Raw genomic sequence first — 26,715 nt, forward strand, 5'->3', positions numbered from 1 at the left:
TTTATTGAGGCTCTGGACAGTAAGAAATATTGTGTAGCTCTTTTTATTGATTTGTCTAAAATCTTTGACACAGTAGACCACAGACTCTTGACTAAAACTTTACATAACATTGGTATTTCAAAATCTGCCACTTATTGGTTCAGTGATTATTTAACAAACAGAACACAGTGTGTGCAGGAGGCTAGATCCACCTCCACTGTTCTGGATGTCACTAAAGGGGTGCCCCAAGGCTCAGTTCTGGGACCCATTTTATTTTCTATATACATCAACAGTCTGTGTACTAATGTGTCAAATGCATTTTATCATTTTTATGCAGATAATACCATTATTTATTGCTGTTCATCCTCGCTCACTCAGGCTTTTGAGTTTTTACAAGCTGCTTTTAATGTTGTTGTGCTGTGGTAACTCATCAAGGAAACCCGATAGAGCTGGTCTCCAGTTATAAATACCTGGGTTTCCTTCTGGATCATGAACTCTCCTTCAAAGCACACATTGCAAGGTTAGTTACCAAACTCAGGGTGAAGCTCGGGTTCTACTACAGAAATAGATCCTGTTTTAGACTCAGAGCCAGGAAATTACTTGTGTCAGCAACATTTCTTCCTTTGATTGATTATGGAGATGTGCTGTAAATGGGTGCTCCTCTTAATGTCTGCAGTCCTTAAACACTGTTTATCACAGTGCCTTGAGGTTTGTCACTGGTGATGGCTGCCTCACACATCATTGTGACTTGTATGTCAAATCAGGCTTGCCCTCTTTAAGTGCGCGCAGGTATACGCATTGGCTGACCCTGATTTATAAGGCTCTTCTTGGCTTAGCTCCAGCTTATATATGTACTTTTCTGCAGAGAACTAAAAGCCGCTATGCCTTACGGTCCTGTGACGTTCTCCATCTTTCTGTTCCTCGCGTCAGAACTGAACTGGGGAAGAGAGCGTTCAGTTTTGCTGCCCCCACAGCGTGGAACTCTTTACAGACTGAGCTGAAGCTCTCAGAGCTCATCTCACTTGGAGCCTTTCGGTCCATGCTGATGGATAAACAGCGTGAGACCACTGAACAGTGCCTGTGTTTCTGAATTGTTATTTTTGCTAAAGATACTGCACTTTATTGTGTAACACCTTGCTCTCACAAAATATGTGTATTCTAACTTATTGTATATTGCCACCATTCAATATGTTCTTCATGATGTGTGCTGCTGACCTCTTGGCCAGGTCACCCTTGTGAAAGAGATCTTGATCTCAATGGGTTTTAATCTGGTTAAAAAAAAAAAAAAAAGAAAATAATTTGATGTTGTAATTTGACCTAAAACAGCTGCTGTCAGCTCATTGATTGTTCTGCCTTCTTGGAAATCTTTTTGAGAGCCTTATGTGTCAGACACCTGCAAAAACTCAGACATTAGTTCATCTTATTTCTAGTCAGAAATACCTCTAAACACTTACTTTAGGCCTCATTCACCTCACAAATCTAGAAAAACATCTCATTTTTCAGATTTTTTTAGATAATTCCAGACTTGTCAGCAGCTTTTAAATACATACAAGGATTTAATTTTTACAAGAAGTTGAAAAAAAAAAAAAAGATTTGAGATTTTACATGTTGTGCTTTGGCAGACACCTTGTTTATGTCTGTCAGATTTATTAAAAAGAAAACTAAAATTACAGAGAGAACGCTCTTTAACCGTTCAACCTTGGTGTGCTTTTTTAAAACTGATTTTTATGGTCTTGGTCTTGTCTCGGTCTCGGTCTTGACTTGGTCTTGCCTTGGTCTCGGTGCACTCTGGTCTCGGGCAAGTCTTGGTCTTGGATTGTGTGGTCTTGAGTACAACACTACTGTATGGTAAAAACACCTGAGGAAGATTTTACTGAACAGACTCTTTAATTCAAAACAAGTAGTAAGCAATGGAGTTTGGTGAAACTCGGCTCAGTTCTCTGCTTGACTAGTGGGGCCAAACGTTACAGGGGTCAGGTCTGGGACATTGGGGGATGGGGGCTTCAGTAACAGAACGTACAGTCAGTGGCAGGAAACAATCTTGATCCATCACAAGTCATCAGCACAGAAGTTCAATACAATACAGCAACAGAAAAGCAGCGTCTATCAATATTTCACACTTTTTTACATAGCAGTCTCTGATGTAGAATCTAGCTTTTTGAGTGAATTTTCTCTGTTGCCATCAGGACAGATTTATGCTTTGGCTGTTTTTAAAACTAAGCACCAATCATTCATTCCCTTTACAATCAGATTACTAAATGCTCCTCAGGTTTTATGATCTATAAGTCTTTCCTAACTTTTTATCCTCATAGATCCTTTTTCATTCTTCATGTAGACTAATTGCTATTGTTTTTTCCAATCCATCAATTTGTTAGCCTAAGTTACACCAGCATTTGCTTTTAGGTCTTGTTTTGTATATTTAGCTTGAGGTAATGGAGCTATACAACTAAAAATATATGAAAAGGAGTAGCCTCTCTTTTAATTAATAAAAAAAATCTCTGTATCAGACTTTGTAGAATATACAAACATTAATTTTGTTAAACTGACGAGGGGCCATTCTTTGCTGTTATGCCGAGCTAAGCTAACATAGCGCTGCCTCTAAATCAAAATTTATCATAAAGATCAAACACTTTAGACTCATTTGGTCAAAGAGTTCCTTAAAGTCACATTTATGTCTTTACTCTTGGAATTATTTACAGACCAAACAAATAAAACAAACAATGCTGATTGTAAACCACACAGGTGTCTTTTGTTTTGAGTATGCTAGCTAAACTAAGCTAATCGATGCTACTACCAGCACTTGAGATTCGTTTGGTTGAATAGAGAGTCAGTAAATGGCATATTTATGTCATTACAGCTTTTTAAAACCTGGTTAAAAAGCAAAATACCTCTGCTAATTAAACCGAACAAGTTTCACTTTGTTTATCCCTGCTAGCTACGATAACTCTATGCTGTTTTCAGCTGGATAACCCTTTTATAGAAGAAACCAAAAGCCCATGCACTCCTTTGGTCAGAGAAACAATCTGTTCTTTTTTAAAATCTTTAAACCTCTGATTTGATTTAACAAGACAACATACATTATATCAGTGGTTCTCAACTGGTGGGTCGGGACCAGAAGTGGGTCGCAAAGCTCTTTCCAGTGGGTCATAAATGTGTACCGGGGGAAAAAAGTAAATAAATATGACGGGCTGGAAATTTAAAAAGATTGAACTGTGATTTCTCTTGAGGAGGAGGTGGTGGGTCCAGATATCCAAACAGCTGAGAACCACTGCATTTTATAATGTAATTAACAATATGTTTCCCTTTGTTTTGATATGCTAACATGTCCAGGACACTCTTGTAAATGAGATTTTGGATCTCATTGAGGTTTTCCTGGTTAAATAAAATTAACCTCGGGGCAGCGGCTGCCATCTGATTATGGGACGCCGGGGTTTGTGTGTAAGCTCGGGCGTGCACGGCTCTGTTACACCTTTGTGTGAATTGCTCATTGCGGAAAAGAGACGGGCATTCCTTTTCGCCTTTATGGCACAATCTCCATGTAAAAACGGTTCATAATTCAAGATTGTGTTGAATTTTATTTGCCTAAAATTTCTTTTCTTTACTGTCTTTAGCTTGTTTAAATAAAAATAAATCATGGCCTTTTCTGGCAGTAAGTGCTTTGGATTTCTTGTTTAACAGAATGAAGGCATTAAATACACTGCAGGGATTCAGCTGCATTAGAGAATCTGTCAGAAAACATATTTCATTATAAGAAGCACAGAATGTAATAACAAACACAAGGAGCCTTCTCTGTGAACATCTGCTCAGTCAGACTGAATGAGGAATCACTCGACTATAACCGCACTGATTGTAAACTGAGCGGCACACATAAAAATGAAAGATGGCATCTATAAATCTAAAGGAAAATCAAATGACCTTTTTCACCAGCGACAAAGTCTCCAAAGCCGATGGTGGTGAGAGTGATGACCACGAAGTAGATGGACTCCAGCGTGCTCCAGCCTTCGATGTGCTGAAAGATGACAGCGGGCAGGGCCACGAAGATGAGGCAGCCGAACAGGATGAAGAGGAGGGTGGAGAAGACACGGATCTTTGTTTGACTGACTTTCCACTTCTGAAAAGAGATTAAAAAAAACATATATATATCTATATTGATACCAAGATAACACAATGACAGTGATTCTACTGAAACTAGCAGTGAAATGTGTGGATGCATGTCTGCTGGAACTTCCATTGTATCCATTGACTAGCTGACTCCAGTTTAAAAAAAAAAATTCAGACTGAAAATATACATATATTTTTGTAGCACGAGACCTGCCCTCAAAGATTTTTAGAGTAAATAATTGAAAAGAAATCATTCCGCCAGTTTCCCACTTCCTTATGCCCCTCAGGGTTTTAAAAATTTATTTATTTATTTCACTTCACATTAGATGAGTCAGTTGGTTTCGACCTCCTTCCAGGAATACATTTGCTGTTTTCTAACATCCCAAACGTCAGGCAGATGGCACTCCCACCCCAGCGTGTGGCTTAGGCTTGATATGCCCCCCCCTGTGCTGTGATATCAATGACTTACTGAATATTTCACATGCGGTTATAGCTGCAGATATTTGAATTGATTCATTATAGTCACAGTCCATGCACTTACAGTCTCATGTTATCGTGAATTTTAATTTGGTTTAATCCACAGTTCTCTGGGTATAGAACAGTAGGTGATACTCTGCTGTTTTCCCTGCTGCTGGAGGTGACTGCTTTCAGCTGGTTCTCTGTGCATGCTGCCCTTTTCCCTTCCAGTTATGTAAGCCCGAAGCACAGCGCCTCTGAGGGGAGCATAAAGAGCAGTCAGACCTCAAAATACTCTGTCTGTGATGTCTAATGTCCTCGCTGCACTGAGTAAAATCCACTTCAGTCGCACACAGTTCAAAGACACCTACGGAGAGCCAAATAGGACCAAATGAGATGGAGACTAACAGAACCAAAAAGACAATACATACCCAAGGGACTAATATAGCTGAACCTCTTTACTTAGCCAGCGTCTACAGTGCACGGCCGCCGCTTCAGCAGATGCTCCAGTCCATCTACTCCCATTGTTTGAACCAACTGCCAACATTTCTCCCACTCTCCTGGGAGAAAAAGCCTCTGAGCCGGCAATGAATCAAAGTCACAATCAACCTGTTGCTGCTGACCGAGAATACTGAAAAATATAGTATTGATTGTGTTCATATTCTGAATGAAATCTACTCTGAAATCAGTGGGCTTTTTAAAGCATGCAGTGATATTTTTAAGCCTGTCATGACTACACACTGATAGAAAGGAACCCTGTGAAAATGTGCCTTTTGTAAAAAATGTTAATTTAGATCCCTGACAATTAGTCTTTATTTGATGTTTGTATTACATAAACAAATTTTTAATCATCAGGACAGTTGGCAAACACTGAAGTATAGTAGAAATATTGTTCTTTCCAACCAAACTTAGGACTCAGCAACTTTCATATACATTTAATATTTAGTTTTAACCGTCAGAATGATTAATAAAGCTAGTCAAGTTACAAGGACAACAAAAAAAAAAAAGAATATTGTCTCCCCTAACTGGTCAGTGTATTTTCTGGCCAACAATGCCTGATTGAAACCAGACTCAAAAATCAGGAGAAACTCCCGTTATTCTGTTTTTGACAAAAAAATGGGAAAATTGGAAAAAATAAAAATAAAAAAAGGGAGTCCATGATTTTGTTTTCTTGTTTTAATTAAATACTTGAGGGAAAGGAAATCATGTGACCCATCGAGAAAGGTGAACATTTCAAAATAAAAGCCATCACGTCAAAATTTAAGCCTTCATAGCCATCCACTGTTTTAGGGTATAATAATAGGCCTATTTGCTCTATTGTGATGTATTAAAAATAATGTCAGTGGTAAAAGTATTGGTGATTTAATGGACTGTATCAACATTAGGAGGGAAATGAATTTATATAAATAAATAAGCCTGGACTTTTTGAGGTATTTATCCATGTACACAGCAGGGGCCAGATTTCCATTTATGCTTGTATTGTTTGGGGGAAAGGTTTACTTATACCATTCATTTATTTTCCTCCTAATGTTGGTATAGTAAGTTACATGCTCTGTGATTTAACATGGTCTTCTGCTTTGTGGCTGAGTTGCTGGTTTTCCTAAAGGCTTCCACTTTTTCCTAACATCACTTACAGCTGACTGAGGAATATCCAGCAGGGATGAAATTTTATAAACCATCTTACTGCAATGCTGGAATCCATCACACTTAAAGTCGCTGAGATCGTCAGAATGACCCATGGTTAGGTGCTTGATATTCAACACCTGTGTGGCTGAATACTTTTGTTCATACAGTGTATGTATTGATTGCAGTGTCAGAACAACTGGGCTTGAAATGCCTACTGTATACCTAAAGCATCCACTTCTATAAGGGCTTAGAGCTGCCCACATGCAATCCTTTTTTTTTAAACTGAAGTATGACTTTTTTACATCTTAGGTTAAAAAAATTGATGACAAAGAAGCTACTTTGGTTCTCAAGATGACAGGATACTTATGATGAATTACTGCTTTTGTGATTTGATCTAACCTGATTAAGGCCTTCAATATAACTGTCATGACTGAGCACTCTGCCTCCTAACAAGGTTATTTATTTAGGACACACATTTAATTATGTAAATAGCACCTCCTCATCTGTCATCATGCTGTGCACACTGTTTTTAATAGAAATACTAAAATCTATCTGCCTAATGTAAACAGCACCTCCTCATCTGTCATGCTATTCATACTGTTATTAAAATCTATCTGGCTCTTATAAATGAACCCTTTTGTTACGTATTTTATCATCCTGTTTATCCTGGCACTCATTGCATCCCTCACCACTGAACTATCCTGTTAATGTGTAAATACACATCAGTGAAGTTCACGTTTGTCTTAATTCTTTGTGTTTCATCATTAACGAAGTACAGTCAGATATGCTGATAGATACTTCTGTGTGATGATCTGACATTCTGAGCTTAAATCATTTGCCATTTTAGCCAGTATGAAACTGTATAACAGCTATAACAGCTATTTTAACACCTCTGACCTCAGAAAAAAATGCAACAGTAACATTTGATTCTTGAGATTGTGGAAAGTTATGACTATGAGGTTAGCTTTATATTTCTTATTAGATTATAATGTCACAGTAGAGACAGTCAGCATCTCGTCTATTACGGCGCTATTCTCCTTGATTTATAAATGAAAACGTGATGTATAATGTAATATGCCTCTACATTTGTAAAGGACCACGTAAGAGGGCAAAATATTTAAATTGTATATTTTATGATGTCTAGGGTTGGTGTTCCCAATTGTTTCTATATTTTGTGTGGGCTTTTATTTTGAAGGTGGGTTTTCCACTTAAATGATGGACAGGATACAAAGAGACCAGCAGGCGGTCAGAGTCAATTGATTGAATAAAAACTCATGCATCTTTAGCAACCAGCTGGAAGGTGCACAAGGTATGCTTTGCAGTCTTTTAAATGTGTGATGGACTAATTTATTTCCCGTGTGCATGAAAATCCTGTTAGCTTGGTGTTTAGCTTAGCTGCTAGCTATTATTAGAGCAAATTAGCTGGTGTCAACTATGTTCACAAAAATAGCCTGGATGGATGGATGGATGGACAAACCGAAAACAAAATGACTGATCCTGACTAGGCAAGGACAAGTGAAAATCTTTTCTGTCCTTTTTGAGTTTTATGGAAGCCAATTTCTGCCACTTAAAAAAGAAACAAGTGGAAGTTAGCCAATTAAAACAAATAGAATCCTGATCTTAATTATTAGATAGAAATTCAAAATTATGGGACAAAAAAATCAAAGTTATGAGTAAAAAAGTCATAAATATGAGATATTAAGTCAAAATTATGTGATAAAAATCATAATTATTAGATAAAACGTCAGTTTTATCAGATAAAAAGTTGAAATTATGAGATTAAAAAGTCAAGTCATAGATGAAAAAATGAAACTATGAGATAAAGTAAAAAAATTATGATTAAAAAAGTCATTATTATGAGAGAAAAGCCATAAATATGAGATTAAAGGTTGAAATTATGAGATAAAAAGTCAAAATTATGAGATTAAAAAGTCATAATTATGAGATAAAAAGTCAAAATTATGAGAAAAAAATCAAAATTATGAGATAAAAAGTCATAATTTTTTACATTAAAAGTCAAAATTATGAGATAAGGTCAAAATTGTGAGATTAAAAGTCAAAATTATGAGATAAGAAGTCATAATTATAAAATAAAATGTTGAAATCATAGGATAAAAAAATCTAAATTATGAGATAAAAGTCAAAATTATGCAATAAGTCATAATTGTCAGATAAAAGCTCGAAATTATGACATTCAGTTTTAAAATTATGAGTAAAAAAGTCTGAATTAGGAGATAAAAGGTCAAAATTACGAGATTAAAAAGTTGAAAATATGAGATAAAAAGTCATAATTTCAACTTTTTATCTCATAATTTGAACTTATAACTGGGACTATTTTTCAAGAATTTCCTTACTTTTACATTTTTTCTTATTTATTTGGTGTAAATGGGCTTCCATGGGGTTCTATCTTACCATCCCACTTCCATTGATTTGAAATTTTATTGAACATTTGTAATATGTTTTTAGCTATTTTTGTGAATCCCTTTTTTGAAGCATAAATTTTGTTTTTCACTTCTTGTCATTTTAGTCTATACATTGATTTTTCATTTAAATCAGCTGTACAGCTCATCTGCTTAGTCAAAAACAAACAGTAAATGTGAATTTGTTATGTCAAAATTTCAAAAAAGCATCTGAGTGTGTTCTGTAATCAGATGGAATAAAGACTGCTGCTGTACACGTGTTATAGGTTGGTTTACTCCTTGTTGGCAGGAGCTCTGAGCAGCTGTTTGATTGATTTGGTTTAAACAGTGACTCTGAGTTTCCAGGAGAATCTTAATGACTAACCATCCACCAGTGAGTCCTGCAGGCTCCATTTATATTCTGTATGTCCAACATGACTAATGGTGTTCTGTAACTGCAGTGACGTGTGGTTTTCTGTGCATACTATCTGAGTGTTATATGGCAGTCGATGTGTGAGCTGCACTGTGATAAATAAGCCTTACATCATTATTTCAGGGGATGTATTGATCTGGGTTCATTTCACTGCCTTAAAGAAAGAAAAAGAGTGAAACAGTTCAGTGAGTTTAGCACAGAAGAAGACAAAAAACCTCAGAACTGCTTCTCTTTGCCGACTTTTGAAACTTGCACTAAAATATCTACAATTATCTGATCTAAGCTTTCAATCCTGAAACAAACTGTCTGTGATCAAGACTGGTTCCCAGGAGTTGGTTGACATAGCAACCCCAAAACTGCAACCATTTTCTCATCTAAGTAAAAGCACAGACTGCAGAGGAAAAAACAACTCCTGCACGTACACAATAATCAGCTGCTGGGTCTTCATGTTTCTGCTTAACTTTGACCTTTACATCCTCAGGTTCTCTTTAGAAACCGCCACTGCAGTATAGTTTTAAGCTATAACCTTTATCATCAGGTGCTTTCACATTAAACAGCTCATTGCTTGCAGGTAAACAGAGATAAGTTCAAATGACACAGCCTCACCACAATCATCTTCTCCACTTTGGCGATGCCTTTCCCAAAAATGGTCCCCAGCTGATCCCCGACACCAGCCAAAAGGAATCCAAAGAGGGGAATCCCGAGCAGAGCGTAGATGATGCAGAAGATCCTCCCTCCTTCTGTGTGAGGAGAGATGTTCCCAAACCCTGGCAGACAGAGAGGAGGCACAGAGTTCATCAGCTCATCACGTTGCCTTTCATTCAAAATGTCAGAGGAAATTAATAGTAACACAGAGAAATCATCACGATGAAGTGGGCACTGAAAAGGACATCGCCAGTTCCTGTGAAGTCCTACTTTTAGTTGTGCAAGTCCATACTGCCAGCGGTTCCCAAAGTGAATGTCAGAACCCCTAAGGGGGGTTGTAAGATGCCTTCCAATAAACACAGAAAATCTTTAGCTGGTTTCAAATGGTTTATTTTACCTACTACATAAATAAAAAGAGACTGAATAAAAATATATTGATAAGGTAAGATTTATGCTGAAATGAAAGTAATGTGTAAAAATATCATTGACAAAAAATATACTGTATATAGCCACTTTGGTGAACATCTTTCCATCCTACCCTGCCTGTCTAGAGATCAGTGTGACATCACCGCATCTGACCAACCACTACTGGTCTACAGCATCTTTACCTTCCTGTTTCCTCCAGAACTTGCAATGTGCAGTTTTACGTCCCAGTTTTACACTCTAACTTTCCAACTAACCATGGTTAGTTGACGACACTCACATATTATAGGTTGTTTGCTATCATGTGAGCCTGAATGTCTGTTGGGGGTCAGGAAGTGTGGGACAGCCATTAGGAATGAATGGAAACTGAGGAAAGTAAGGATTTTACAATTCTAAATGGATCTCTACCCTGCAAACATCATCAAAAAATTCTATATGCACTGAATATGATCCCTACAATTTAAAAGTGTTGTTTTTGTCATACTTCAACTAATTTCCCTGCATGGAGATGCTAAATATCGCAAATACTCCTGCAGCCCTCCCAGGGTCCAGCATCATCTAGCCAGATAAACCTTGTGTGGAAAGCGACTGAGAGATGATGAGCTGTTTTCACTGAGAATTAAGCCCATCCATCAATTTTCTATACCGCTTATCCTTTTGGGGATCACGGGGCACTGGAGCCTATCCCAGCTGTCATTGGGCGAGAGGTGGGGTGCACCCTGGACTGGATGCCAGTCAATCACGGAGTGACATATAGAGACAGACAGGCAGGCATATTCACACTCACAACTACGGTCCATTTAGAGTGATCAGTTAACCTAATCAGCAGGTCTTTGGTGGTGGGAGGAAGCTGGAGTAACTGCAGAGAACCCATGCATGCATGGGAAAACATGCAAACTCTGCACAGAAAGGCCCTGACCGGGAAGTGAACCCAGACCCATCTTACTGTAAGGCAACAGTGCTAACCCCTGTGCCCCTATTTAGCCCAGAATTAGGCCCAGTATCTTGAAAAAAAATTTATATATATATATTTGTATATATATCTATATATACAGATATATATATGTACTGCTCATCCCTAAGACTCACTCACTCACTGTTAACCAAATTCACCTGTGAATACTAATTAAGTAACCTAACCCAATCTTTCATTTGCATCACAGTAGGAAAAACTTTGAATATATATGCAGTTTCTTTATGAACAGATGTATAGTAGTGCACTAAAATGCTGGAAAAGCACCCTGTCACAGTAGCCAAATATATAAATGTTAGAAATGAACACTCTAAATGTGTTGCACATCTCTATTTTATAACAGAAAGCTTAAATGTTCAGTTAAATCCAAACTGCACAGACCTTGACTGTGCTATAACATCACTGCAGATGTGAAGTATAATATTTAGAGAGGAAGGTTTTATAAAAGCACTGATTCAGCCTCAAGGTTCATAACTTTCACACCATGCTGGCAATTGGGACTTTGATAAAAAAATAGAAATAATATTAATAAAAAAGCAGCACAAATACAGTGACAGTGTGCTGTGTAAAGCTCAAGCTGCAGTCTTTCATGTCCTGCCCAAACCCATCATCATGTGCAGCCAGAACAGCAGGAGGCCCTTATAGAAATCAATATCCTGCTACAGTCCTCTGCCTTATGTAAACCAAAGCTTCAGAAAGACTCCACACATTGTAAAACACATGATGTTCCATTATTTAACGTTTCATAAGAGTGCTGCATAATGAACTACGCACACTTCTCTACTTTAATGGACTCACCCGTCTCTGGATCAGGGCTGCAGGGTGCCTTTAATAACTTCCGAGTCTCACACTGGAGTGGGTTGACATTAAATGTGTGGAGAACTGTCAATAAAGCCACACTAATTTCATGATTAGTTCAACTGAAGAAAGGCTGCTGGGTTCGTTTTTGACACGTCTGAGTGCCTCTGTAGAACAATTAGGAAACAGTGGCTTTTTTTTGTAGCTGCACACATTTGAAACGGAAAATTTCAGTTTGAAAAATTTTAGAAATTAAGAAAATATGAATTTATTTCTTAAATTTAATAAAACATAGGACATCAGAGTTAAAATAATACAAAGTTGACAAAAAATAATGACTATTTAACTTAAAAGCACCCTATGCTCTTTCCTGCTTGAACCCTTTTCCCTCATATGATTTTTACTGAATGTTAAAAATTTAAAAACAGCAAACTAGTTAATTTTCACCTCTACTATACCATTTCTAGCATAAATTACATAAAAATACAGTATTTTCTTTTTTTTCTTTCCAGTCAATACTGGTCTCATCTTCCTGATTTCAGCATGGGTTATGTAATCTTATGCAATAACGCGTCACACTTAGTGCTCTCTTTTAAAGGAACAAATGCAGTTGCAGAGGTTTATAAAAGTTTAATGACTTCCTTCTTATCTTGAGAAGAGATGCCAGGTGAGAACACAGCAGCACAACAGTGAACTTAATGACTTCTTTAAGCTTCCCCAAAGGACTTGGAAAAAGAAAGGATCTTGGGGAAACATTATGGCTTTGTTTGCATTATTACTGCTCTTCCTGTAAAAAGGAAGTTTCTTTGAATCAATCGAAAAGAAAAGGACATTTTTTTACGGTAATGTATGTAATAAATTAGAAAAATAAAAGGACGGAACACTCTGTCAAAGTTCTACTATCGGTCAAAGTCATTTGAGTAGTTCTGACATACAACAGCACTGGGACTCTTTACAGTGTGTATCTTAACATCATCAATTTAAAGGGGTTGTAAGCTAGATGTATATTCCAGTGGGGAAATAAATCTAAATTAAAGCCTGACAATGCTAGTTTGAGGGTTGAGTGTGCATCTCTGCATGAACTCGGAAGGTTCTCCGTCTAAAAATGGTGTTTTTCTTCTTTTCTGTCTCACTCCGTCATTGCAGCGTCACGATCTCAGTGCAAAGCCACTGATGTGCCACTTGGCCCATGGTAATACACATGCAAAGTGCGCTCAGTTGCCTAACTTTATTGGTGTAGTAGCTGTTGCTTTTGCAAGAGACAGCCTTTTGTTCACATGACAACTAACGAGTCATAATATTTTATTGGTTTATTTGCTAGTAAAACATGCAGTTCTTAAAATGCAAAAATATTATTCTGTTCATATACTGCTATGCCAAAGATCCATAAATCATCGTCAGTGGACTGTTCTTTAACTTCTTTGTCCGACAACTCTCTTTTATTGATGATTCAATTATGATTTGGCTCTTGATTGTGGAAGGAGAGAGAGAGAGAGCGATAGAGAGAGTCAATGGAAAAAGAGCGGTGATCATCTTTGATCAGATTTTTTCTTTAAAGACAATATGAAGACAATCAGACAGACAGAAACATCCAGCTCCTCTCTTTTCTTTTTGTTTTTTTTTCAGTTTTTGTCATGCATTAAGAAACGTTTATTATGTTTCTTAAAACATGAATTAAGTTATGAAAATCACTTGTGACTCTCAGCAGGTGTCATTCACTGTGGATGAGACTGATGAGAGAGAGGAGGTTATGAAAGCCTTGAAACGTTTTCTGACTTTAAGCTGCTGTTCACACCTGATTAGAGATATTCCTATGCATCTATTTCCCATGTGGCTACACGCTCATTTAAATTGTAACGCTAGGGGAAAGCTCAGACAGGAAGGCAGCGCCCATTTACTGAAGCTACAGCGGCTGCATTATGGACCAAGATTCAGATCATTTTTATAAAAACGTTTAGGTAATTAGTCTAAATGACTTGTAAATCTTACGCTGGCTTATTTGATGAATTAATTTAACCATTTCACTGCGCGCATCCCTGTACCTGATAGCTAGATAATCACAATTTTACATGTTTTGAAGAGAAAAAATGTATTTTAGGTTTTAATTAGCATTCAAATTGCTATATTATATAAAATTAAGAGCAAGGAAGTCTAGTATCATCCCTCCACTGACTTGGGCTTAAGGTTTGGGCCTCTCCTCAGTGCAAAACACATGAAAGCCCATTTGGAGTTTGCAAAAATTAAAAAACAACAAAAAAAAGGGGTAATTCTGACTCCTTTTTGGAGACAAAAAATCTGAACATTTATAAAAAGGTGTTTACAAGAAGAGGATTTTCAGTGCGGGGAATGAAGGATGATTCATAAGTTTCCAACTTTCAGCGGGAACAAAATTGCAGAATACACCTAACAAATCACACCAAGCAAAAAAAACAAACAAAAAAAAATGATCTGCACCTGTTTTCTCCCTTGGGAGCAGAAAAATGATACATGAGATATTCTCCAAATGCTAATTAATAAGGGGAAAGCTTTAAAACAATTCTGCACAACCAATTTAAATCCTGCACAAAAAACAATCTGTGATATTTATTCTTGTTTAACCAGAAAAATAGAAACATAATGACTGAAAGTCTTCAAGTGAATAAGAATTAAGTTTAACTAATTGCTTCTTTGAATATTATCAGCATTTGTTCTTTGAACATGTTGTACCAATCAAACACAGTTATGATGATTACCAACTAATAGCACAGTAATTATGTCCTGTTTATACAAACAAGCATATGAAGGCGTTACATGCTACTCAGCATCTAATGGGGTTTCTGTAGAGAAAACAAAGCAGTGAAATATTTTAACATGTATCTAACCTTTTCATGTTACAATGCAACATCTTTTCTGTTTCTGAAGGGTGCAAAAAAGGAAAAATTAGTGCTCGGGAAAAAAAGCAACAAAGCTGTCTTCTTTTGTTTAAGCACTCAACTATGTGTGGATCATTTCACCAAATGCTTTCACTCCTGTAGTCTCAGTAAATAAACATTTGGTATAAACAGCTTTTCTTCAGCATCACCATTGCACCTGGGTAGAAAACAGAAAGTCAACACACTTAATCTGAGGTGAGAGAAAACCCAAAGTGCCGCCCTTTACTCTTTCCCTACAAGCGTGTTCCTTCATGTTGATACCAAAGCACATATTTTTGCTAACCAGAGGGCAAAATCACCTTATTGCAGTGCTGTAACTTTTCTGACAGGATCCTGGAGACATGCTATGAAGCCCAACAGCTCACCAAACAGAAAAGTGGAGAAGTTAAGGACGAGGCAGATTAAATGCCCAGAGCAGTAGTGTCAACAATCTGAAAGGAGAAAAAAAGTGGAAGACTGTTTGGGGAAGCAAGCGAAGTTTCATGCCGGAAAAATCAGCAAGATTTTGATCTGCTTGCACATGATGAACGACTTTATTGCAAATCAAAGGTTTGTGATTAGAGAAAGAGCGCTGCAAGGATGCTAAGGATGCGGAATGAAGCCAAACAGCCAACTTAACAGAAACGCAGATTTATCAAGGTCTGCATTTACAAGCCAGATGAGCTGTTAGACTGTGTGTGTGGTGTGTGAGCTGCTTGGTATTCCTGATTAGCAGGCTCTTACAGCTGGAGGTGACACACAGAGTGAGTAATGGTGTAGAAAGAGTGATGGATATGGGAAGCTTGTTGGATGTGTTAATGTGCTGCAATCGGAGGCATGCCAGCTCCTTGATTACACAGCACAGTAACTAAGCGGGAAAAAAATAACAAAGTCCTTTAAGACCTGAACTTTTTCTAATTCTGTTACATCCGTAAGTCTAGGCTTCGTTTTTAATTAACCATAGAAAGAGAAAAAAACTGCCTTATCAAATCTACATGCACTGAAACCAGTTATTGTACCAAACAGCCGTTGAGGTCCCAATTATCTCTAAAAGACCACACAAGCCATCATACATTGTACTGCAACTTCCTATTATCCTTCCTTTTGTGGACTTGATGTCTAATCCTAATTAGTTCTTAAGCTCCAATAAATCAGCTTGTGATATTGGCTAAAATACAGAATAAGGGTCAATGGCCCTTTGGTTGTGCTAGCAATGCTTATTTTCAGTACTAAAACAATGTAATCCAGTTTTATGGCCTTTGCGCAAAAACTCAAGAGAGGTCTGGCTTCAGGCCATTCATCTTCACTCTCACAGACTGTTCATCTGAGATCCCGTATATCTCAGAAAGGAAGTGCTGTAAAAGTACAACATATTTCCATTTTAAGATTCTTTTTCATAAACAAGGTCTGGCAGTTACAGTCATCAAGTGACCACATTGCAAACACTATGGACTATGAAAAAGTTTATTTAAAAAACAGAGAAAGAGGTCAGAAATCTAATCCACGACTAAATTATGTATAGACGTGTTTTCAAAGTAGTAACATAAACAGTGGCTTGCTCTAGCTTTGTTAATTTTAACAAAGGCTAACATAAATACGTACATGATTAACATTACCTCTTAGGCTAATGTAGCTAAATTATCTTTAGCAATTTAATCGGTAGCAAACTTAGCTAAAACTAAAGTAGCTATGTCGAGAACATATCTGCTTAGTTTACATAGCTGCATATGAGCTCAACTTTAGCTACATTAGCTATATAGCTCAGTTGTCTTTACCTATGTTAGCTCTAGCAACATGAGATTTAGCAAACGTAACTAAAGTTTAAGTTGCTACATATAGAACAAATCTGCTCAGCTGACATACCTGCTTGGTGAGATAGCTTTAGCTAAATTGCCTATATAGCTCAGTTATCTTTATCTAAATTAGCTCTAGCAATTGAACTTTAGCAAATGTAGTTTAAGCCAACTTAGCTACTTAGATAACGTAGAAAACACATCTGCATAGCTGAATTGTGAAATAGCTTTGGCTACATTAGCTATGCAGTGCAGTTATCTCTATCCGAGTTACTTCTAGCAACATGAGCTTTAGCAAACATAGCTTAAGCTAACTTAGATATCGAAGACACATAGTTTATATAGCTGCTTTGGAAGCTTAGCTTAAGCTACTTAGCTATGTAGCTATGTACAGGTTGACAAAAATATGTATTGCTGCCATTCTTAGTCAGGTCTCTCATGAAAAAGAGATCTCTGATCTCAGTGGGACTAGCCTGGCTTAACTGTATAACTTGTATAAATTTTCATGCTTTCTTAGTGATGTTTCCTTTAATATAGAAAAATATGTGGCACACAAAGCTATCTAAATAAACTATACCTATACTAGTGCGACCCATACTAGCTGGAGTCAACTGTACTGCAACAATAACCTGACATCCAACCTGACCCAACATCTCTGCTCACCAAGTTGAAAGCCTTCTGGCAGTCAACATACAGTATGCTGCAAGCAACCCTCTATGGAAGCGTTCACTGAGGACCTGGAGTACCAGGATATGGTCTACCGTGGACCTCTTTGGCTGACTTTTCAGGTAGTGTTGGAGCAGCAGATTACAAATCCTGTTCAGCAGTATCAGTGCAAGGACCTTGCCTAGCACTGAAAGAAGTTTAATACTCCTTTAGTTTTTACACTCTCAAACATTACACTTTCTAGTTGTCCAGTTCTGATAAAACTACTGCTACTTTGCGTGCAGTGCAACTAAAGTACTGCCTCTTTTTGCTCAAATGATGCTGATTGATATGGACATTCTCTGACCCAGACCAGTGTTTCAGCTTCAAGCTTTGCAAGATGGATCTGCCCGATGACAGACATGGAATCTGGCCAGTCCCTCTGCTTTGCAAGGCTATAGCAACAATAAACCCTGTAGAGAAACCCACTGAAACAGAGGTTTTGAGGGCTGCCAGCACAGAACTGTGGATGTGGACACAGGCCTTAAGAAACAGCAAATATTGCACAACCTTTTATATTTAAACATGCCTCAGCCAAGGAATTTGAGGCCAGTATCAAAACTTGCTTCCTGAAAGGTTGTCAGAAAAAGGCAATAATGCTATGCTTTTTCTATACCATGTTTTAAGATGATAAAATACCATTTAATCCTATATTCAACAGTATCAGAGTGGCACTCAGTACTGGCCAGTGCACAAGTCTATAGTTAGAATCAGTGCCTGGAAAAATGAGTGGAATTGGAAGATTTCTGATCAACAGGAGATTGACCAAGACAATTTTTTTATTAATACTGTTGGCATTCAAAATGCACAATGTGTCCTCCATAATCTCTATGAAACACACTAGGTGTTGAACTAATCTTTCTCCAAAACAAACCTTCTAATCACTTTTAAAAGAGGGGCTACTTGTAGCTGAAATATACAACAGACTGATTTTATGGATCTGGGAGCCAGCCAGTACAAAGGTCGGAGCAACTTCAAGTGCAAGTAGGAGAAGCCAACTTTGTCTGACAGAAACAGGGTTGAGAGGGTGCAGCCAGCTAAATCTAGAAGACAGAAAGAGAAAGATAAGTTGGTAAAGGAGAAAAGACAGTTAAGGAAACAGTGGAGGAAAGCTACAGAAAAGGAGAGAGAGGGAATTAATGTTTTACAGGAGGAGCTAGGAAATAGGCTGGTAACACTTAGAAAGACAGAAAAACTAAGGAGGAAAAGGAAGCAGAAGGAGCGGACTAGGACAGTATTTTATACTAAAGGGTTGTTCATTCAGGAAAAGGGAGGGCAGCTTAGAGCATCAAAGAAAGAGGTAGAGGAGTATCTAAAAAGAGCACATTTAGCTCCAGAACAGAATAGGGAGTTGGGCCTCCCAACCAACATTCCACCACTAGGGGAGACAGAGTTTAGTATGGATTTTAAACCACCAAGGTGGAAGGCGTGCAAAGGTTTCTTCGGCCCTGGGGCCAAACAGAGTCCCCAACAGGATTTATAAAAACACGCCTGATGTCCCTAGGTTTCTGTGGCGGTTATGAAGGTTAGTCTGGGAGAAACTGTCTATCCCAAAAGCCTGGTGTAGAGCAGTGGGGATCCTGATTCCTAAGGAGAAGGAATCCTCTGATCTGAGCAAGTTTCGTACCATCTCACTCCTGAATGTGCAGGGTGCATAGAGCACACCAGTATGATCTGGCATCAGATCCAGGCAGCTAAGGCAGAGAATAGGGAATTACACCTAGTATTTTTAGATATAGCAAATGCGTTTGGGTCAGCCTCATAGTCTTATATGGAGGGCATTTGATTTCTTTAGGGTGCCAGAGATAGTGGTAAACTTAGTAAAGATGTATTTCAGAGATTTTAGGATGCGTATTAGTACTGCGAACTTTACGACAGGCTGGCAAAGACTAGAGTTAGGTATTATGGCAGGTTGCACGATTTCCCCTCTAGCCTTCACAATGGCGATGGAAGTCATTGTTAGAGCGTTAAATTGGGTGGTAGGAGGAGAGATGGCAGGATGGGATGTGCTTCCCACCAATCAGGGCTTACATGGATGACATGAAACTGGTGACCACAACAGTGCCATGCATGAGAAGGAAGGCTACTGGAGAGGCTAAATAAGAAGCTCAACCGGCCAGCATGAAGATCAAGCCTAGTGAGTCCAGGAGCATCTCAATATCCAGAGGGAAGATTGTTGACAGGAATTATTTTTAGATAAGGAAGAAATACCGTTGATCTGGGAGAAGCCAGTCAAGAGCTTAGGGAGATGGTACAATGAAGACCTTAATGGCAGTGAACAGGTGGAGCAATTTAGAAAAGATATAGAGGGGGCATTAGGGAGGACTGATAAATCAGGGCTCCCAGGGAGGTTGAAGTTATGGTGTTTGCAGTTTGGGCTATCTCTTAGACTGATGTGGCCCATGTCAGTTTATGAGATACCAATATCAAAGGTAGAGAAGCTGGAAAGAGTAATGAACTCATATGTAAGGAAGTGGTTGGGTGCTCCTCGGTGCCTTAGCAGTGTGGAACTGTATGGCAAAGGGATACTCCAACTCCTGATCGCTAGCTTGACAGGAGAGTTCAAGTGCTCAAAGGTTAGAACAGAGCTGCTGTTAGCAGGGAGCAAAGATAGAGTAGTTAGCAGTGTAGTTTCAAATCGAACTAGGGGAAGGAAATGGAGCCCAAGACAGGCAGTAGAGGAGGCAGAGGCAGCTCTTAGGCATGATGAGATTGTAGGCAATGTCCAGATAGGCTGGGGTGGCCTGGGGCTTGGCTCAGGTAGACTGGTGTGAAACAAAGCAGGTCCAAAGCAGGACTGGTAGTGGAACAGGTACGTAGACAGGAGGAAGTAGTAAGGTGTACTAAGGCTGTGTTCAGCCCTCTGGAGGTTACGTGGGACTAACTGTACGAAACACTGACGAAGGAGGGTTCCCACTGGGGAAGTGAGGGTTTCTTACTACCATTGGTCTGCACGGTTGACTTGTGGACATAAATAGTAATGGATTTGGGATTTCTTCACTGAGCACTGATCCTCTTTATAGGGCACAAGTATCTTGTGTTTTACTCAAAAGGGGTCCAAGAGCAACCCTGGCACTATGAGGAGGCTTTGGAGAAGACATCCTTATTTCGTTCTAAAAGGGTCATTCCCTGTTTTAACTCATTGAGTGCCATTGACGTATATATACGTTAAAGTGGTTTTTGGCGGCTGGCACAAGGGGGCGCTCTCATGCTCCCTGTGAGTAATTTTGGGGCTTCTGGGATACGTAGTCGGAACACTACAGTCGGAAGTCACGGTAGATCAAACGTCAGAGGTGGACACCCTGGGGTCAAAGAGCAGAGCGATCGTTACGGAGGTAATCTAAGCTAAAAGTTCTAACTTTGATGCTGGAAGAAACTTTAAACTTTTGCCTGAGAAATCGCTTACTCACTGAAACCGACACTGAACTTAATGACAGCGAATCCAGGGATCAGCGCTTTTATTGATCTGCCTCGGCCGGCAAAGAGGCTAAAGAATGCCGCAAGGTTCCCCCCCGTGCGTCGGAGAAATAAGGCAGCTTCTCACCAGCTGGATGCATACAGCGACAAGCAGGAGAGGATGAGGGCATATAGGGGGGTCCTGTGGAGGCCGTCCAGTTCCAGAGTGTGAATGGCATGACAGTGACTGGAAGCATTGTTATCTATTTTACAATAAAATAACATTTGTAATACAATTTTCAGATGTCTTTTATGTTATTGAAGGCAAAATTATAACAATCAAATCACTGTTCTGATTGACAGACTCTCTTTCACAAAAATGCATTTTTCTCAGCTCTCTAGAAAAAAGTGGTCTTTTTGGTGAAACTAGCCTCTATGCAACTTCAGATAAATCAAGAACGGAACAAGCTACAAACAAATGTTTTTTTCCATGATGAAATAGAGAGTTTCTTCTTTCATTTGAGCTATTTGGTGTTTTCAGAATGATAGTACAAAATATTCTGTGGGTCTTGAAAGATGACTCAAAATGGCCAAAAATGCTGGCACAAGGCACGTCCCATTTTATAAAAGGGCTGGCACTCAATGAGTTAATGGATGAAAAAATGATATATGGACTCTGCCCATAAATGCTTCTCCTTTATTCAAAAGAAGAATGTCCTAATATTTTCAATGCATTGTTAAAACATAGTAATTAACAAGTGAAGTATTATAAGAGGCTTCTACAAAAAAATAAAATGAGAAGTGTGTTTTTAAAGAGTGAGAATGCTCTCTTCTTACCGATAGTGGTGATAACAGTCCCAGCAAAGAAAAAGGAGGAGCTGATGTCCCAGAGGCTCGTCTGGTTAGATGCATTTCCTGAAGGATTCACACCGGCTCGGACTGCTGACACCACTTGCTGGAGCAGAGAGAAAAACAAAACATTAGTGGATAATGGACCATATTTCAGTGGGACTGCGGTTTGAGATGGACTGAAAAGTTTGAGAAAATTTGTGGTGCATGTGCATCAAGTTCTTGGGGAATAACTGTCAGCTGAGATAAACATCCAACCAAAACCAATTAAAAGTTGTAAGAAACAACATGGGAAATCTGTATTAACGAGAAAATATACAGAGGAGGGCTTTAATTGGGCCATAACTGGAGTGTTAAAGACATAGTAGGTCTGGAAAACTCTTCGACAGACAAATAATATTCACTTTTGCAAAGTTTAATACATCCATGAAATATCAATGAAGCAACGCCACTCTAGTTTAATAGAGCGCTAAAGTGAAACAGACACTTTAGTGTTAATTACTGAGTAGTAAAAAATATACACTAGTTTCATGGAGCTCTCTGTTACTTAAAATCATGTTTATCCCAGGATGTTTCATCAGATAGGTGTGCTGTAACTTCATTTCATAAATCCATTACAGCCAGTCTAGCCGACAGCTATCATTGTGCAGACACAATGCACACAGTGTAAACAAGGCCACACAAAAACAACAGCTGTGGTGTCTCTGCTTTCTCTAAGTCTGATTAAAAATTCATGTCATTTTTAATTTTTCAGTCTAAAGCCAAGACTGCAGCAGAAACAAAGTCGATGAACTCTAGCATGAAGAGGAGAATCACTGAATTCACAGAGGTGGAAACAATTAGCAAACTAGCACACTGGATTTCTCAACAAATTTAGTGTATTTACTAGGGGTGTAACGGTTCACAGAGGTCATGGTTCAGTTCATCGCTAAAAAAGTCCCAGATTTATAATTCTAGGTTTCCCTCACTTATTATTATCATTTTTTCTTTTACTAATGTTAATACAGGTAATACTTTATTCAGATGTTTGAAATACAAATCTGAATCAATTGTTCAATACTTTCTTCCGTCTAGTGTTATTAAAGCGTAAGTGAACCCCAGTCTCAGAGCTAACTCCGCCCACCTCTGTAATTAAAAAAATGCCCAGAAAGTGAACAGTTTGGTTCTGAGAGGAGGGAGGGGAAAAGGACGGGGTTTTCATTCGCTGTCCACGTATAATCTTTAAAATGTATTAGCAGTGGTAATATCTTCGACTCTCTCTGCTTTTACATTTGGAGTTTTTTTTTTTCTTTTTTTTTTAAACGGTGCCAAGATGAAGAGAGGGAGAAACGGGCATGCTGCTCTGCCGCTCTTGCAGTAGGAGCAGACTTTTGTCTTTGTGTGTTTTAATATGACAGCTACTTCCTCTTCTTTGTTGGTGGTTTAAGAGCAGTTAGCAACCACACTTAACAGCATCACTGCCACCAAGGTTGGTGGATAAATACAGTCACATTTGTTTTCTTTTCATTTCTTTTTGAAATGGTTTGGATGTATTCTTCACAGGTCTACGTGCACCGAACTGTGACCCCAGTACCGCGACCGTTCGGGGCGAATACAAAAACCATGACATGGTTTGCTGAGTTCGTTGTGGAAGAACTTGACTCCCCTAAACTGAGCCTTGAGCTCAACAAAATCAAGCACCTTTGGGATGATTTTCTAATATTTCACTGTTTCATGATAAAGGCTACATATGCTAATTTATCCAGCATACCTGAATCTCATCAATTTTCCCCAATGAATCAAATTTTCCCTAATGCGGGATCTATAAAGGCTTATCTTATCTTATGTATCTTATGTTATCTTACTTTAAAATAAATAGTCATCCCTTAACTGTATTGTTTAGAAGAGAGGCCACCAATTAAAATTTAGTTGGTTATATTTGGCTCCTGGATCATTAAGTTTTGTGCCCCTAGAAGAGATGTGACACGGTAAAAGAGGCCCAACAAGTGTACTCTGTCTTTATCTTGTATTCATGACCAACATTACTGCAAATAAGGACCGCAAACTTACTGAAACACACAAGATAAACTAGTTTTAATCTGCCCCTGGAGAAAAACAACAGATACTGGTCTGCCTGTTCCTCACTGAAAGCTCTTCTCTTTTGCTGTGTTCTTGCTTATTAGAGAACAGAAGTCTACTTTTTCCTGACTCACTTCAATTTCCTCACTGTGTTTTCTGAACTTTCCCATCTGTTGACTATTCTGTGTGCTTTTGTTTACTTGCAGTACCTGGTCCAAGTAAAGTCTGTGATTAGTAGTGTCACGTGTGACTATTTCAGACAAATTCATGGGTCTGGGGTATTCCTTGCACCTGAAAAAGATACCACAAATGCAACAAAAGCTGCATCATTTAAAACAGGATACTATTAAAGTATCTACAGCTACATTGTTTATATCAAAGCACTCATCAGAAACGGACCAGAGTAGACAGGAGGGCAAATTGATTTGGTCCGTTCACAAGTCCACTGTAGCTAGAATATACTGTACATTACTTTAAGACGGACATTGATGTTTTTTACATCGATTTGAGCAGGCTAAAAAAAATAAGGACAGTGATTTATTTATTTTAACTTAAGAAAAAAAAAGGCTACATTTCTGTTGCCCCAAAAGGAGAGCGTGACTATGGATATGTAGTGAGAGCTAATATTCATGTCACATCTAGTGCTCTCTCACTCTGAGTGACCTGAACAAGATTAACCCACACCATACTGAGCCAACTGCTAAGTGTGACAGGCCCTGTAGGGACCAGTCAGCTGGACATGAAACAGAGCATGTTTTCCTTCTCAGAGCTTCTGTATACTGTCACGATAGGGACAGGAGGGCAGCGAATCCACCGTTAGAAGGGACAACACACCATGCCCTATTCCTCACGCCTTTAACCAACAAAAAATCAATAAGGAGGTCAGAGAAAGATGTCAATACGTGTTAAAAAAAGTGAGTTTCTGCCATAGACAATAAAACTCATATCTCTAATGTAATTATCAGTCATGCAGAGCAAGCTATGCCAGTAAACACATTTTAGCCTTGCTAGCTAGCTTACTGCCTGCAGCAGTAAACAAACTGTTACTTCTACGGCTAGAGGCTACACTCTTGACAATTCTTTTTGTTATAATGTTTAATCCTTTTCGAGACTAATGTTTGCACTGTTTAGTAGCTTTTCCAACTCCACATTACTCCAGGATTTGCCTGTATCAGAGGATAGAAACCTTGATGCTTTCTTTGTGGGAACCCACACTGCAATGCTAGCCTGGCTAGCAGTTGCACTTTCAAAGCTAAAAGTATTAAGATACCGTTGGAGTTGTCAATGTTAGGACTTTTGTTCAACTCTGTTCAAGACAATAGCATCATATTTCTGCTATTTCTCCATTGTGTTGCTCCTAAGGTTGCCTCTTTACTGGTGCTTTAAGCTACAGGCTCTTTGCGCTGCTCTAGCAACAACAACTGAAATAGAGTTTTATTTGCCAAAATTACTGATTAGCACTTGCTGTGAAAGGCAAGACTTCCTTTACTTAAAAGAACCTGAATAGTATGACAGACGCTCTACTCAACTACCTGGAATTAGCTTAGCATATCGAGGATATGAATGTGACTTTACAGTCACAGCAGATTATGTTTTATAGCTCTATAGATAATTAACACATCTGGTTTTAAAATGCATGGCCCAAAAAAACCCCCGTCAATTCCATTGATTTTTATCAGATTAAATGGCGTAACCTTTGTTAAATCAACATGGTTTCTATCCATTTAAATATTAAAGTTATTTATGTGAACACCTCTTGAAGTGATTGTATCTGACACAGTTTATACAACATAATCTAAAAGTTGAGAGCTGTACTGTGTGAATTTGTCACATTGAATATATATCGCAGACAGAAAAACTATCCCAATATCTGATGTTTCCAAAATTGTTCAGCCCTAACTGAACGTGACTGTGAAAAAAAATTATATAGTGCTTAATGTGAATCAGTGTCTCTAATAATAGATGTCACAATAACTGGAGCAAAACACGCTAGCACAGAAGTCAAAAGACAATGGCAGTGGGTTGAGCAGGCAGGGCTACATAAGGTGAATAAGCTGCAGTCTGGTTTTTTTGGAGTCTCTCACAGGGAAAGAGGTTTAAACCATCTTCCTGTGTTGCGATTTCCATTCCGTTCAGCAAAATCCACAATGAGCGGTTTCTGTATAGCTGTGTTGCTCTTTTAGCACCATCTGTTTTTCCTGTTTGGAGCTTGCACGTCTACTAGCTACAGTACGGTAGTTGAGTTCTCGGTCTATGGTGATTGTTCAGAGACTGACTCACAGCCTGCTAGTCCCTGTGCTCCCTCCACCTGCCACTTGTCCTTACTGTGGAGTGTTTCCAGTCAAACCATTACACAACAGTAACAGCTAATGGTATACGATTGCAACCTAAGAGTAAAAGCATTAAACAGCTGCTCTGTGTCATTATGTATTCCAGTGCATTCAGAGCAGTGATGCGACTGCTTGCAATAAACAGTGAATTGGGTGAATTTTTTTTATCACGTTAGGTTCCTTGCAACCTGTGACAGAAGCAGCTGCATGCAGTTTAGAGCTGAACGATTTGCAAAAACAAACTTATTGTGATTTTATTTTTCCCCCAATATTGCGATTGTGATTTAATGTGCGATTATTATTAGGTTCCTCAGGTTCACAAGCAATTAATCCACAGTAGCATGAATCTGAATATGAGGGAGCAACAAGCTTTAAGCTATAAAGGAGGAGGGTGGGGTGGAGGAAGTCAAGCTTTCCCGGCAGTAGAAGCAGCAGCATGGTGCATCAGCATTAATGCAAGCAGGAATTAGTGATAAGTAAGTCATATTTAAAAACACTGCTTAGTTTTCGTTTTGATTAAGAAAAAAATGCAAATAAAAAACAGAAAACCATTCTAAAAACATGACACATGACAGTTTGCATAATGTGCAGAAAATTTCTATGGTAAACTGGCATTTTGATACATTTCAAATTAAATAAATATTGCACATTCTGCAATTTGTGAATTGCAATTTAATCTAATTTGCAACTAATTGCCCAGCCCTAATGCAATTGCACTAATGCTGTCACATATCTTAGCACTTTATACTGGCATACAAGTTGCCCTTGTCTATAAGCCACAGTGAACTTTTTAGATGAAAAGTTATTGAAAATGCTAAAACACTAGAATTACGGTAGTTGTCATCTTTTTTCCTATTTAA

The 26,715-nt window shown here is 38.4% G+C and overlaps 1 protein-coding gene across 1 annotated transcript in view; it reads right to left on the reverse strand.

Annotated features, from left to right (window-relative positions):
* LOC121521722 (potassium channel subfamily K member 2-like) overlaps positions 1-26,715 on the reverse strand; it is a 59,031-nt gene that overhangs the window by 11,480 nt on the left and 20,836 nt on the right. Inside the window, exons 3-5 of the mRNA XM_041805868.1 lie at positions 21,456-21,573; positions 9,601-9,761; positions 3,904-4,090 (exon numbers count right to left, since the gene is read on the reverse strand). Of these exons, the coding sequence (XP_041661802.1) occupies positions 3,904-4,090; positions 9,601-9,761; positions 21,456-21,573 (466 nt within the window). The remainder of the gene's footprint in view (positions 1-3,903; positions 4,091-9,600; positions 9,762-21,455; positions 21,574-26,715) is intronic.

This window comes from Cheilinus undulatus, linkage group 14 (assembly GCF_018320785.1).
Source record: "Cheilinus undulatus linkage group 14, ASM1832078v1, whole genome shotgun sequence".
NCBI lineage: Eukaryota > Metazoa > Chordata > Actinopteri > Labriformes > Labridae > Cheilinus > Cheilinus undulatus.